This window comes from Ranitomeya imitator, chromosome 5, assembly GCF_032444005.1.
Source record: "Ranitomeya imitator isolate aRanImi1 chromosome 5, aRanImi1.pri, whole genome shotgun sequence".
NCBI lineage: Eukaryota > Metazoa > Chordata > Amphibia > Anura > Dendrobatidae > Ranitomeya > Ranitomeya imitator.
Window position 1 is genome coordinate 16,445,299 of NC_091286.1, and position 15,220 is coordinate 16,460,518.

Consider the following 15,220-nt stretch of genomic DNA (forward strand, 5'->3'; position numbering starts at 1 on the left):
ATTACACTTGGGGCTATTTAGTTTGGAAAAACGAAGGCTAAGGGGTGATCTTATCTTAATGTATAAATATATGAGGGGACAGTACAAAGACCTTTCTGATGATCTTTTTAATCATAGACCTGAGACAGGGACAAGGGGGCATCCTCTGCGTCTGGAGGAAAGAAGGTTTAGGCATAAAAACAGACGCGGATTCTTTACTGTAAGAGCAGTGAGACTATGGAACTCTCTGCCGTATGATGTTGTAATGTTGTAATGATGTTGTAATGTTACTTAAATTTAAGAGGGGACTGGATGCCTTTCTGGAAAAGTATAATGTTACAGGGTATATATACTAGATTCCTTGTTAGCGTGTTGATCCAGGGAACTAGTCTGATTGTCGTATGTGGAGTCGGGAAGGAATTGTTTTCCCCAATGTGGAGCTTACTCTTTGCCACATGGGTTTTTTTTGCCTTCCTCTGGATCCACATGTTAGGGCATGTTAGGTTAGGCTATGGGTTGAACTAGATGGACTTATAGTCTTCCTTCAACCTTAATAACTATGTAACTATGTTACTTTTATACCGGGGACATCCTGGAGCGGATAATTATCTATAATTTGTGAACTCCATATACAGATCCCCTAAGTGCTAGAACAGCAGAATACCCCATCAAGTGACCCAATTTTTGAAATTATATCTACAGGTGTAGTTAACCCCTTCATGACCCAGCCTATTTTGACCTTAAAGACCTTGCCGTTTTTTGCAATTCTGACCAGTGTCCCTTTATGAGGTAATAACTCAGGAACGCTTCAACGGATCCTAGCGGTTCTGAGATTGTTTTTTCGTGACATATTGGGCTTCATGTTAGTGGTAAATTTAGGTCAATAAATTCTGCGTTTATTTGTGATAAAAACGGAAATTTGGCGAAAATTTTGAAAATTTCGCAATTTTCACATTTTGAATTTTTATTCTGTTAAACCAGAGAGTTATGTGACACAAATAGTTAATAAATAACATTTCCCACATGTTTACTTTACATCAGCACAATTTTGGAAACAAAATTTTGTTTTGTTAGGAAGTTATAAGGGTTAAAATTTGACCAGTGATTTGTCATTTTTACAACGAAATTTACAAAACCATTTTTTTTAGGGACCACCTCACATTTGAAGTCAGTTTGAGGGGTCTATATGGCTGAAAATACCCAAAAGTGACACCATTCTAAAAACTGCACCCCTCAAGGTACTCAAAACCACATTCAAGAAGTTTATTAACCCTTCAGGTGCTTCACAGCAGCAGAAGCAACATGGAAGGAAAAAATGAACATTTAACTTTTTAGTCACAAAAATTATCTTTTAGCAACATTTTTTTTATTTTCCCAATGGTAAAAGGAGAAACTGAACCACGAAAGTTGTTGTCCAATTTGTCCTGAGTACGCTGATACCTCATATGTGGGGGTAAACCACTGTTTGGGCGCACGGCAGGGCTTGGAAGGGAAGGAGCACCATTTGACTTTTTGAATTAAAAATTGGCTCCACTCTTTAGCGGACACCATGTCACGTTTGGAGAGCCCCCGTGTGCCTAAAAATTGGAGCTCCCCCACAAGTGACCCCATTTTGGAAACTAGACGCCCCAAGGAACTTATCTAGATGCATAGTGAGCACTTTGAACCCCCAGGTGCTTCACAAATTGATCCGTAAAAATGAAAAAGTACTTTTTTTTCACAAAAAAATTCTTTTAGCCTAAATTTTTTCATTTTTACATGGGCAACAGGATAAAATGGATCCTAAAATGTGTTGGGCAATTTCTCCAGAGTACACCAATACCTCACATGTGGGGGTAAACCACTGTTTGGGCACATGGTAAGGCTCGGAAGGGAAGGAGCGCCATTTGACTTTTTGAATCAAAAATTATTTCCATCGTTAGCGGACACCATGTCGCGTTTGGATAGCTCCTGTGTGCCTAAACATTGGCGCTCCCCCACAAGTGACCCCATTTTGGAAACTAGACCCCCCAAGGAACTTATCTAGATGCATAGTGAGCACTTTAAACCCCCAGGTGCTTCACAGAAGTTTATAACGCAGAGCCATGAAAATAAAAAATAATTTTTCTTTCCTCAAAAATGATTTTTTAGCCTGGAATTTCCTATTTTGCCAAGGATAATAGGAGAAATTGGACCACAAATATTGTTGTCCAGTTTGTCCTGAGTACGCTGATACCCCATATGTGGGGGTAAACCACTGTTTGGGCGCACGGCAGGGCTCGGAAGGGATGGCACGCCATTTGGCTTTTTAAATGGAAAATTAGCTCCAATCATTAGCGGACACCATGTCACGTTTGGAGAGCCCCTGTGTGCCTAAACATTGGAGATCCCCCAGAAATGACCCCATTTTGGAAACTAGACCCCCAAAGGAACTAATCTAGATGTGTTGTGAGGACTTTGAACCCCCAAGTGCTTCACAGAAGTTTATAACGCAGAGCCATGAAAATAAAAAAATATATATATTTTCTCAAAAATGATCTTTTAGCCTGCAATTTTTTATTTTCCCAAGGGTAACAGGAGAAATTTGACCACAAAAGTTGTTGTCCAGTTTCTCCTGAGTACGCTGATACCCCATGTGTAGGGGTAAACCACTGTTTGGGCACATGCCGGGGCTCGGAAGTGAAGTAGTGACGTTTTGAAATGCAGACTTTGATGGAATGCTCTGTGGGCGTCACGTTGCGTTTGCAGAGCCCCTGATGTGGCTTAACAGTAGAAACCCCCCACAAGTGACCCCATTTTGGAAACTAGACCCCCAAAGGAACTTATCTAGATGTGTGGTGAGCACTTTGAACCCCCAAGTGCTTCATAGAAGTTTATAATGCAGAGCCGTGAAAATAATAAATACGTTTTCTTTCCTCAAAAATAATTATTTAGCCCAGAATTTTTTATTTTCCCAAGAGTTACAGAAGAAATTGGACCCCAAAAGTTGTTGTCCAATTTCTCCTGAGTACGCTGATACCCCATATGTGGGGGTAAACCACTGTTTGGGCACATGCCGAGGCTCGGAAGTGAAGTAGTGACGTTTTGAAATGCAGACTTTGATGGAATGCTCTGTGGGCGTCATGTTGCGTTTGCAGAGCCCCTGATGTGGCTTAACAGTAGAAACCCCCCACAAGTGACCCCATTTTGGAAACTAGACCCCGAAAGGAACTTATCTAGATGTGTGGTGAGCACTTTGAACCTCCAAGCGCTTCATAGAAGTTTATAATGCAGAGCCGTGAAAATAATAAATACGTTTTCTTTCCTCAAAAATAATTATTTAGCCTAGAATTTTTTAATTTTCCCAAGGGTAACAGGAGAAATTTGACCCCAATATTTGTTGTCCAGTTTCTCCTGAGTACGATGATACCCCATATGTGGGGGTAAACTACTGTTTGGGCACATGCCGGGGCTTGGAATTGAAGTAGTGACGTTTTGAAATGCAGACTTTGATGGAATGCTCTGCGGGCGTCACGTTGCGTTTGCAGAGCCCCTGATGTGCCTAAACAGTAGAAACCCCCCACAAGTGACCCCATTTTGGAAACTAGACCCCCAAAGGAACTTATCTAGATGTGTGGTGAGCACTTTGAACCCCCAAGTGCTTCATAGAAGTTTATAATGCAGAGCCGTGAAAATAATAAATACGTTTTCTTTCCTCAAAAATAATTATTTAGCTCAGAATTTTTTATTTTCCCAAGGGTTACAGGAGAAATTGGACCCCAAAAGTTGTTGTCCAGTTTCTCCTGAGTACGCTGATACCCCATGAGTGGGGGTAAACCACTGTTTGGGCACACGTCGGGGCTCAGAAGGGAAGTAGTGACTTTTGAAATGCAGACTTTGATGGAATGGTCTGCGGGTGTCACGTTGCGTTTGCAGAGCCCCTGGTGTGCCTAAACAGTAGAAACCCCCACAAGTGACCCCATTTTAGAAACTAGACCCCCCAAGGAACTTATCTAGATATGTGGTGAGCACTTTGAACCCCCAAGTGCTTCACAGACGTTTACAACGCAGAGCCGTGAAAATAAAAAATCATTTTTCTTTCCTCAAAAATTATGTTTTAGCAAGCATTTTTTTAGATTTACAAGGGTAACAGGAGAAATTGGACCCCAGTAATTGTTGCACAGTTTGTCCTGAGTATGCTGGTACTCCATATGTGGGGGTAAACCACTGTTTGGGCACACGTCAGGGCTCGGAAGTGAGGGAGCACCATTTGACTTTTTGAATACGAGATTGGCTGGAATCAATGGTGGCGCCATGTTGCGTTTGGAGACCCCTGATGTGCCTAAACAGTGGAAACCCCTCAATTCTAACTCCAACACTAACCCCAACACACCCCTAACCCTAATCCCAACTGTAGCCATAACCCTAATCACAACCCTAACCACAACCCTAATTCCAACCCTAACCCTAAGGCTATGTGCCCACGTTGCGGATTCGTGTGAGATATTTCCGCACCATTTTTGAAAAATCCGCGGGTAAAAGGCACTGCGTTTTACCTGCGGATTTTCCGCGGATTTCCAGTGTTTTTTGTGCGGATTTCACCTGCGGATTCCTATTGAGGAACAGGTGTAAAACGCTGCGGAATCCGCACAAAGAATTGACATGCTGTGGAAAATACAACGCAGCGTTTCCGCGCGGTATTTTCCACACCATGGGCACAGCGGATTTGGTTTTCCATAGGTTTACATGGTACTGTAAACCTGATGGAACACTGCTGCGAATCCGCAGCGGCCAATCCGCTGCAGATCCGCAGCCAAATCCGCACCGTGTGCACATAGCCTAATTCTAAAGGTATGTGCACACGCTGCGGAAAACGCTGCGGATCCGCAGCAGTTTCCCATGAGTTTACAGTTCAATGTAAACCTACGGGAAACAAAAATCGCTGTACGCATGCTGCGGAAAAACTGCACGGAAACGCAGCGGTTTACATTCCGCAGCATGTCACTTCTTTGTGCGGATTCCGCAGCGGTTTTACAACTGCTCCAATAGAAAATCGCAGTTGTAAAACCGCAGTGAAATGCGCAGAAAAAAACGCGGTAAATCCGCCATAAATCCGCAGCGGTTTAGCACTGCGGATTTATCAAATCCGCAGCGGAAAAATCCGCAGAGGACCAGAATACGTGTGCACATACCGAAACCCTAACCCTACCCCTAACCCTACCCCTAGCCCTAACCCTACCCCTAACCCTAACCCTACCCCTAACCCTACCCCTAACCCTACCCCTAACCCTACCCCTAACCCTAACCCTATTCTAACATTAGTGGAAAGAAAAAAATTCTTTATTTTTTTATTGTCCCTACCTATGGGGGTGACAAAGGGGGGGGGGGGGGGTCATTTATTATTTTTTTTTTATTTTGATCACTGAGATATAATCTATCTCAGTGATCAAAATGCACTTTGGAACGAATCTGCCGGCCGGCAGATTCGGCGGGCGCACTGCGCATGCGCCCGCCATTTTGGAAGATGGCGGCGCCCAGGGAGAAGACGGACGGGACCCCGGCTGGATCGGTAAGTATGATGGGGTGGGGGGGGACCACGGGGGGGGGGATCGGAGCACGGGGGGGGGAATCGGAGCGCGGGAGGGGTGGAACGGAGCACGGGGGCGTGGAACGGAGCACGGGGGGGCTGGAATTGAGCACGGGGGGGTGGAACGGAGCACCGGGGGGGTGGATCGGAGTGCAGGGGGGGTGATTGGAGCACGGGGGGGTGATTGGAGCACGGGGGTGAGCGGACAAGAGCACAGGGGGGAGCGGAGCACAGGACGGAGGGGAGCGGGGCAGTGTACCGGGCAGATCGGAGGGCTGGGGGGGCGATCGGAGGGGTGGGGTGGGGGCACATTAGTATTTCCAGCCATGGCCGATGATATTTCAGCATCGGCCATGGCTGGATTGTAATATTTCACCAGTTATAATAGGTGAAATATTACAAATCGCTCTGATTGGCAGTTTCACTTTCAACAGCCAATCAGAGCGATCGTAGCCACGAGGGGGTGAAGCCACCCCCCCTGGGCTAAACTACCACTCCCCCTGTCCCTGCAGATCGGGTGAAATGGGAGTTAACCCTTTCACCCGGCCTGCAGGGACGCGATCTTTCCATGACGCCACATAGGCGTCATGGGTCGGATTGGCACCGACTTTCATGACGCCTACGTGGCGTCATGGGTCGGGAAGGGGTTAAGATTTTCACTCCATGGGTATTTTCCAGAAATAAGCAGCAGTGGATGTTGCTGAGTGACAATTGCAAACTGCCATATTTCCATTAACAGATGACAGACCTGAGTGGGGACTTGCTTTTTTGTGGATTAAGTTGAAGCTTTTTTTGAGAACACTTTATATAAACTTTAGGATGACATTTATCCGGCGTTCTACGCTGACCACTTACTTCGGGGTTTCCCTTTAAAACTCTGAGTGATTTAATTCAGATGAAACCCCCGAGGGATCCATTCACTATAATGAGGCAGCAGAGTTACTCTGGACTCTGTCTGGTCTCTGTTCAGCTGTGCCCTTTTTTTCAGAGGTGCACAAAACTGTGGCCGACGGCACTTTTATGCTTGCCTAAAAAAATGGACACCACTGGATAACAGGTCAGAAGGCGTCCACAGTGCCTCCATCTGCCTCATTATAGGGAATCTTCCGCCAGAGGTTCTGTCTAAATAATAAATAAATAATCTAAATAATCTTTTGGGAGGCAGAATGAAAAAATCAACAGCATGTGAAGAATGGGTTTTATTTATTTTTTAAGTTGTTCCACGTGCGGTATAAGTGATTGGGTGAATTTGTTCTTCGTTTTGGTGCGATTACTGCGATACCAAATTTATATCAGGTTTTTATGTTTGCTGACACACACTTTATTTTGAGAGCTATAATTTTTTCCATATTTCGGGCGACAGAATCATGTGTGGGCTTGTTTTTTGTGGGATGAGTTGTTGTTTTTATTTGTACCAATTCATGGCCCCTTACCAGCCTGAGAATACCAGCCCCCCGTTGTCTGGTTTATCAAAGCTGATTGTCAAAAATGGTGGGGACTCCATGTCAATTTTTTCTTTAATTTCTTTAAATAATTTAAAAATATGGCTTGGGGACCCCTCTAGTCTTGATAAGCAGCCTTGCTGACAATCAGTTTTGACTGACTTGTTATCAAAAATATGGGGGAACTCACGACTTTTTTTTAAAATTACCGTATTTATTTACAGTGCAGGTGGCGGGTGATGAATACTCCTATCAGCCGCTCCTGCTCTCACTGTTATTAGCGGCAGCAGGCTGCAGCTGATGGGAGCAGTAGTCCCATCAGCTGACACCAGTGACTGGAGGTAAACTTTATACCTCCGATCACAACTGCTGGATTACGCTGTAATTTGACAGCATGGGAACCGCGGTTGTCTGACTGGCGGGGATAATTTCACTGTCGATCAGAAGCAATGTTTGCCACCCTGTTATGCACATGAAAGCACAAGAAACACCCTGTGTTCAGGTAGTCGAACCCGAACAGTAACACAGACTTTCTGGTGAAGTCTGTGTTCGGAGTCTCTGCCCGAAGAGTAGGTGTTAGGTACGGATGCCGAACTTTACTGTTCGGGTTTGTCCATCTCTAATTAGTGCCTGTGGACAGACAGTCACTAAAAAAAATTGCTATCAATAATAGTAATAATAATCACAACATGGACATTTTTCTGAACTTCCCATCACTGATCCCAATAATAAAGAAATTTAGATTGGAACAAGATTATTGAGCGGCGCCTACCCGTCAGTGACGCTGATGTCTGATGTTGAAGTCCACTCGTCGTTCCACCAGAACTTTCCTACAAGAATCCAACATTAAACACATGAGAAAGAGAAAAAAGGAACCCTAGTTAATCTTATGTCTAGACATGAACGAATCAACCCAAAAATGAGAAATATCTCCATGCAGCAATGACATTCAACCAAGCACAAGTCTTCTGAAATATTGCCATTATCCTCGGCGTCAAATAATCTTCGTCTATTGTAAAGCGGACACTGTGTTAAGTAAAAACAGTTCGTAGATTAATCTGAGCTGTCACCGCTTTTAAAGTAATGAAGTCTTTCATCACTGCTTGAGATTAATCCTTCTATTTCTTTCAGTACTTACTTTTGTAAGCAGTGTTCTGCTTTAGAAGCAACAATAACAGGATCTGCTGGAGCCTCCAGTACTCGGCACGACGGCCAGAGATTAGTAGAAGCCTCATTATATCAATGTATAGAGAATGTACAGAAATCTCATCTACCTGATGATCCTGGGGGACATCCTCCTCCTTCTCTGGCCGATCCTGGGAATATAGAGGACTGGGACTTCTCTCCGGGGGATTTCTCGGACTGGATCCATCTATAGGAAATAACCGCAGTGACTGAATACATTGTCTATATGTGATGAGCAGATGATGGGGAATCTAGATGACTCTCAGACCTGTTCTCTACAACCCAGGAAGGTCTCCTCTTACCCGGAGATGTGATGGACCGGTGATCCTCCATCATGGCGTCCTTGTACAGATCTTTGTGTCCTTCTATATACTCCCACTCCTCCATGGAGAAATAGACGGTGACGTCCTGACACCTTATAGGAACCTGACACACACAATGACCCGCCATTAGCAGACCCCTCCCCCGGCGTCATTGTATAATGTCCCAGCATTCCCGGCAGCGCTCACCTCTCCGCTCAGCAGCTCAGTGATCCTATTGGTCAGTTCTAGGATCTTCTGCTCATGTATCAGTGAATGAGGTGGAGGATCGGTGATGTCACTCGGGGTCCGGCTCCGCCCTCCTGACACACGGGGGGTCACACACCCACCAGACGACGTCTTCACTACTGTGTGATCCTGTGTATGGGGAGACGCCGATCACTACACAGACGCCAAGAATCCTTCACCTTTCCCGTCATTTCCCTGCTTTATTCCTAGAGATCAGAGTGATGTGATGTGAAGCTCTCACCTCTCCAGTGATCCAGTAGATTATCTCCAGGGTGAGGTCTAATATCCGAGCCGCCATGTGGTCTGTGTCCTGCTCTATCCTCGGGGGGTCACTGATGGAGAGGACCATCGTCTATTCGAGGAAAATTAACCTGAAGAAACACGGATATAAAATCTAACTGAAGGGAAATTTAATAAAAAATTATACAGGACTGTACACAGTATACAATGGAGATGTCTAGTATATATTGGGTTGCTGTAAACCCAACGTCTTATCCTGAAGTAATAATAATCCTCCTCAGATATTAGAAGGAGCAGTGTGCATACAGTATATGGCATAGAGCTGAGTATATATAGCATACAGTGTATAACCATGTGTAAACAGTATACTGTGCACAGTGTGTATATATTATTATTTAATAATCATCTCCACTGCACTCTTACCTCCCCACCTGTCCTCCTCTGCTGACCTGCTCCTCAACCTCAAATCTGTCCTAATATAACATAAAACAAGCCGCCCACTCTGCTTCTTCCACCTGCTCTCACCTTTCTCTGCTTCTCCTCACTGCTGGTGACATACCTCCCAACCCTGGACCCCCACAGCTCATACCTCCCATGACTACCCCCTCCTACCGCTCCCTATCTAATACAAACTACCACACTCTTTCCAACATAAAACCTGTGCCCCTGACGCCCACCCCTCTGCTCCCTCTCTCTGGAGCACTCTGGAATGCCCGCTCAATCTGCACTAAGCTTCATGCGATTCATGACCTTTTTCTCTCTCAGAATCTTGCCTTCCTTGGCCTCACAGAAACATTGCTAACACCCTCTGACACTGCCTCCCCTGCTGCGCTGTGTTACGGCGGCCTCCACTTCACTGACACACCTCGTCCCGGCAACAGACATGGTGGAGGAGTGGGTCTTCTCCTTTCTTCTAACTGCACCTTTAACTTAATCCGACCTCTACCCTCCCATATCCTCCCCTCTTTTGATGTCCACTCTGTCCGCATTTACTCTCCCTCCAACCTCCAAGTGGCCGTCATATACCGAACTCCAGGCCCAGCCACTGCCTTTATTGACCAATTCTCCACCTAGCTTCTTCACTTTCTCTCTGCTGTCATTCCCACCATCATCATGGGTGACTTCAACATCCCCACTGATACCCCTCAGTCAACAGCCTCCAAACTTCTGTCCCTTACTTCATCTTTTGGACTTACTCAGTGGTCCTCTGCAGCCACCCACACAGACGGACATACATTAGACCTGGTCTTCACCCATCTCTGCTCTCTATCTTAATTCACCACCTCCCCTCTCCCTCTATCCGACCACCATCTGCTCACTTTCTCTTCCCTGTGCTCCTCACCGGTCACCCATGTTCAGCAACATGCGCACCCCGCAGAAACCTTGCACACCTAGACTCCCACACACTCTCAGACTCTATCTTACCATTGGCATCCATATCCTCACTCCACGACACAGACACTGTCACTGCTTTCTACAATGACACTCTCGCATCAGCTATTGACATGGACGTCCCTCTCGTTCATGGCAGAGTACGACATATCAATAGACAACCCTGGCAATATAACACCACTAAAAAGCTCCTGCAACTGTCCAGGGTTGCAGAGTGGCACTGGAAGTAAACACATTCGCAAGACGACTTCACTGCATTCAAACAGGCGACGCTCACTTTTAAATCTGCTCTCACCTCTGCTAAATAGGCCTACTTCACAACCCTCGTATCTTCCCTATCCTACAACCCCAAACAGTTATTGAAAACTTTTAGCTCCCTCCACCTCCCCCCACTGCCTCCTCCAACCTCCCTCATCTCTGCTTAGGACTTTGCCACACACTTTAAAAATAAGATCAAACAAGGCAAGTCTTCATTGTTCAACTACCACAACCCCTTTGTATACCAGACCAATGCCCAAACCCCATAACCTCGCTCTCCAAGATCAATGAAGTGGGGCTTAATTGTCTCCTCTCCAAATCGCACCTCACCACCTGTGCGCTTGACCCCATCCCATCCCACCTCCTCCCCAACCTCACCACCACACTTATCCCATCCCTAACCCACCTCTTCAACCTATCATTAACTTCTGACACCTTCCTTTCTGCTTTCAAACATGCCACAATCACACCTATCCTTAAAAAGCCAACCCTCGACCCAACAGCTATGTCCAGCTATCGCCCAATATCACTGCTCCCATTCGCTTCCAAACTCCTGGAGCAACACCTCCGTGCTGAACTTTCCTCCCACCTCTCATCTAACTTGCTCTTTGACAATCTACAATCTGGTTTCCACCCCATCACTCAACTGAGGCAGCTCTGACCAAAATCACTAACGACCTACTTACCGCCAAAGCTAACAGACAATACTCTGTACTCCTCCTTCTAGACCTGTCCTCTGCTTTCGACACAGTTGACCACTGCCTCCTACTACAGATCCTCTCCTCCTTTGGCATCAAAGACCTCACCCTATCCTGGATCTACTCATACCTTTCCAACCGCACATTCAGCGTCTCCCACTCCCACACTACCTCCTCATCCCACCCTCTCTCTGTTGGAGTCCCCCAAGGCTCTGTTCTAGGACCCCTACTCTTCTCAATTTACACACTTGGCCTGGGACAACTCAAAGTCCCATGGATTCCAGTCCCACCTTTATGCTGATGACACTCAGATCTACCTTTCTGGACCAGACATCACCTCTCTACTGTCCAGAATCCAGGAGTGTCTATGAGACATAACCTCCTTCTTCTCTTCTCAATTCCTCAAACTCAATGTGGACAAATCTGAACTCACCATCTTTCCTCCATCTCATAGATCTTCCATACCTGACCTATCTATCGCAATTAACGACATCATGCTTTCCCCCGTACCGGAAGTCTGCTGCCTCGGAGTAACCCTTGACTCTGCCCTGTCCTTCAAACCGCACATCCAAGCCCTCTCCACCTCCTGTCGCCTCCAGCTCAAAAATATCTCTAGAATCCGTCCTTTCCTCAACCGTCAATCTACTTAAATGCTTGTGCATGCCCTCATCATCTCCCGCCTTGACTACTGCAACATCATTTTCTGTGGCCTCCCTGCTAACACCCTTGCACCTCTCCAGTCCATTCTTAACTCTGTTGCCTGACTAATTCATCTCTCTCCTCGCTACTCCTCTGCTTCCCCCCTCTGCAAATCTCTTCACTGGCTCCCATTCCCTCAGCGTATCCAGTTCAAATTACTAATACTGACCTACAAAGCCATCCATAACCTGTCTCCTCCATATATCTCTGAACTAATCTCCCGATATCTTCCCTCACGTAATCTCCGGTCCTCCCAAGACCTCCTTCTCTCCTCCACACTTATCCGCTCCTCACCCAACCGCCTCCAAGACTTCTCCCGAATATCCCCCATCCTCTGGAATTCTTTGCCCCAACACATCCGACTATCAACCACATTCGGATCCTTCAGACGGAACCTGAAAACCCATCTCTTCAGGAAAGCCTACAGCCTGCACAGACCCTGCTGCCTCCTCACCACTACTGAAGCTACCGTCTCACCAACACCGGTGCTCCTACAACCCTCAACATATTGTCTCCATCCCCACCATCCTGTAGAATGTAAGCCCGCAAGGGCAGGGTCCTCGCCCCTTTGTATCAGTCCGTCATTGTTAGTTTGCTTACTGTAAGTGATATCTGTAATTTGTATGTAACCCCTTCTCATGTACAGCACCATGGAATCAATGGTGCTATATAAATAAATAATAATAATAATATTATAGCGCCATTTATTCCATGGCGCTTTACATGTGAGGAGGGGTATACATAATAAAAATAAGCACAATAATCTTAAACAATACAAGTCACGACTTGTACAGTATTAGAGAGGACCCTGCCCGCAAGGACTCACAATCTACAAGGGATGGGTGAGAATACAGCGAGGGTAGAGCTGGTCGTGCAGCGGTTTGGTTGATCGGTGGTTACCGCAGGTTGTAGGCTTGTTGGAAGAGGTGGGTCTTCAGGTTCTTTTTGAAGGTTTCGATGGTAGGTGAGAGTCTGATGTGTTGTTGTAGAGAGTTCCAGAGTAGGGGTGATACGCGAGAGAAATCTTGTATGCGATTGTGGGAAGAGGAGATAAGAGGGGAGTAGAGAAGGAGATCTTGTGAGGATCGGAGGTTGCATGCAGGTACCGTAAGTACCGGGAGACAAGGTCACAGATGTATGGAGGAGACAGGTTGTGGATGGCTTTGTATGTCATGGTTAGCGTTTTGTACTGGAGTCTCTGGGCAATGGGGAGCCAGTGAAGGGATTGATAGAGGGGAGAGGTCGGGGAATAGCGGGAGGACAGGAGGATTGGTCAGGCAGCAGAGTTTAGAATAGATTGGAGGGGAGCAAGAGTGTTAGAGGGGAGGCCACAGAGCAGGAGGTTGCAGTAGTCAAGGCGAGAGATGATGAGGGCATGGACTACGGTTTTTGCAGATTCTTGGTTTAGGAATGTACGGATCCGTGAAATATTTTTGAGTTGCAGGCAGCAGGAAGTGGAAAGGGCTTGGATATGTGGTTTGACAGAGAGAACTGTGTCAAGTATTACCCCGAGGCAGCGGGCTTGTGGGACTGGGGAGAGTGGGCAGCCGTTTACCGTAATGGATAGGTTCATTGGGGGGGGGTCGCATGAGATGGGGGAAAGATGATGAATTCTGTTTTGTCCATGTTAAGTTTCAGAAATCTAGCAGAGAAGAAGGATGAAATAGCGGACAGACATTGAGCGATTCTGGTTAGAAGGGAGGTGATATCTGGTCCAGAGATGTAGATCTGTGTGTCATCAGCATAGAGGTGATACTGAAAGCCATGAGATTCTATGAGCTGTCCCAGGCCGAAGGTGTAAATGGAGAAGAGCAAGGGCCCAAGGACTGAACCTTGTGGGACTCTGACAGATAGGGGGCGTGTGACAAAACACTCTGGGATCGCCTTTGCTGGGGTCAAAGGACACGTGGTTTGTGCATTGAATCTGAGGCGTACAGCAGGTTTCTGAGCAGGCTGACCTCAGGTCAGATTTATTAACGTGAAAGCAACACAAAAAACAAAACATAAAAATAAATCCTAGCCTGTCCGGCACTAACTAAACAAATACGTTGCTATCTCAACAACTGGGGGGCTTCTCCCACCCAGCTAACATCACACAATTCTGGAGCAAAGCTCTTCCCTCACGTTTGTCCCACACAGACAGGCAATCTGTGTGCCCCAGGCAGACACTGGAAACACCCAGCTGGTCATCTTTTATTCCTGCAATCATTAACCCATTAGCACCCTGAAGATACTGAGTGGCCTAATTCACATAGGACAAACACCTGGGCGAGATATACCTGCCTCCATCTACCACACCAGCATGAGTCTTACATATCCCCCCCCCCTTGCTCAGACCACTCCGGTCGAGCAAGAACACTTTTGAAACAGTGCACTCGGGATAGGGCATCGGCGTTCCCCATCTGCACCCCAGGTCGGTGCTCCACCGTAAAAGAGTAAGCCTGCAGGGCAAGGAACCACCGGGTTACCCGACTATTATGGTCCTTGTGGAGGTGCATCCACTTGAGAGGGGCATGGTCGGTGACCAGCCTAAACTTCCTACCAGCCAGGTAATACTTGAGGGAGTCGAGAGCCCATTTAATGGCTAGGCACTCTTTTTCAACCACCGAATATCTCTGCTCATGTACATTCAGTTTCCGACTGAGATAGAGGACCGGGTGTTCGACTCCGTCCCTCACCTGGGAAAGTACAGCTCCGACACCAGTATCAGAGGCATCAGTTTGTACCACAAACTCGCTGCTGAAATCAGGAGTCACTAGTACGGGCTGAGAGCACAAAGCCCGTTTCAGGCTGTGGAAGGCCTCTTCAGCAGCTGAGGTCCATTTTACCATGACGGAACCCTTCCCCTTGGTAAGATCCGTCAAGGGAGTAGCCATGGCTGCAAAATTGGGTATGAACCGGCGATAATAGCCGGCAATCCCCAGGAAAGCCTGCACTTGTTTCTTGTTCACTGGTTGTGGCCAGCCCTGAATTGCCTGTATTTTGTCGATCTGGGGTTTAACCACTCCTCGGCCAATCACGTAGCCCAAGTATCGGGCTTCTTCAAGCCCGATGTGGCATTTCTTGGGGTTTACCGTTAAACCTGCATCTCGCAGGTCATCAATCACCGCTTGTACCTTCTGGAGATGAGTTTCCCAGTCCATGCTGTAAATTACGATGTCATCCAGGTAGGCAGAAGCGTACTGTCTGTGAGGCCTCAAGACTCGATCCATCAATCTCTGGAACGTTGCGGGA

At 46.6% G+C, this 15,220-nt stretch overlaps 1 protein-coding gene and 1 pseudogene across 1 annotated transcript in view; one reads left to right on the plus strand and one right to left on the minus strand.

Moving 5' to 3' along the window:
• The window catches only part of LOC138680722 (oocyte zinc finger protein XlCOF7.1-like), an 86,968-nt gene extending 76,285 nt beyond the window's left edge, over window positions 1–10,683 (minus strand). The window contains exons 1-5 of the mRNA XM_069768006.1: window positions 8,941–10,683; window positions 8,661–8,828; window positions 8,454–8,577; window positions 8,241–8,338; window positions 7,739–7,796 (exon numbers count right to left, since the gene is read on the minus strand). Coding sequence (XP_069624107.1) covers window positions 7,739–7,796; window positions 8,241–8,338; window positions 8,454–8,577; window positions 8,661–8,828; window positions 8,941–9,048 — 556 coding nt within the window. The 5' untranslated portion in view covers window positions 9,049–10,683. The remainder of the gene's footprint in view (window positions 1–7,738; window positions 7,797–8,240; window positions 8,339–8,453; window positions 8,578–8,660; window positions 8,829–8,940) is intronic.
• LOC138637638 (zinc finger protein 729-like) overlaps window positions 1–15,220 on the plus strand; it is a 304,899-nt pseudogene that overhangs the window by 127,821 nt on the left and 161,858 nt on the right.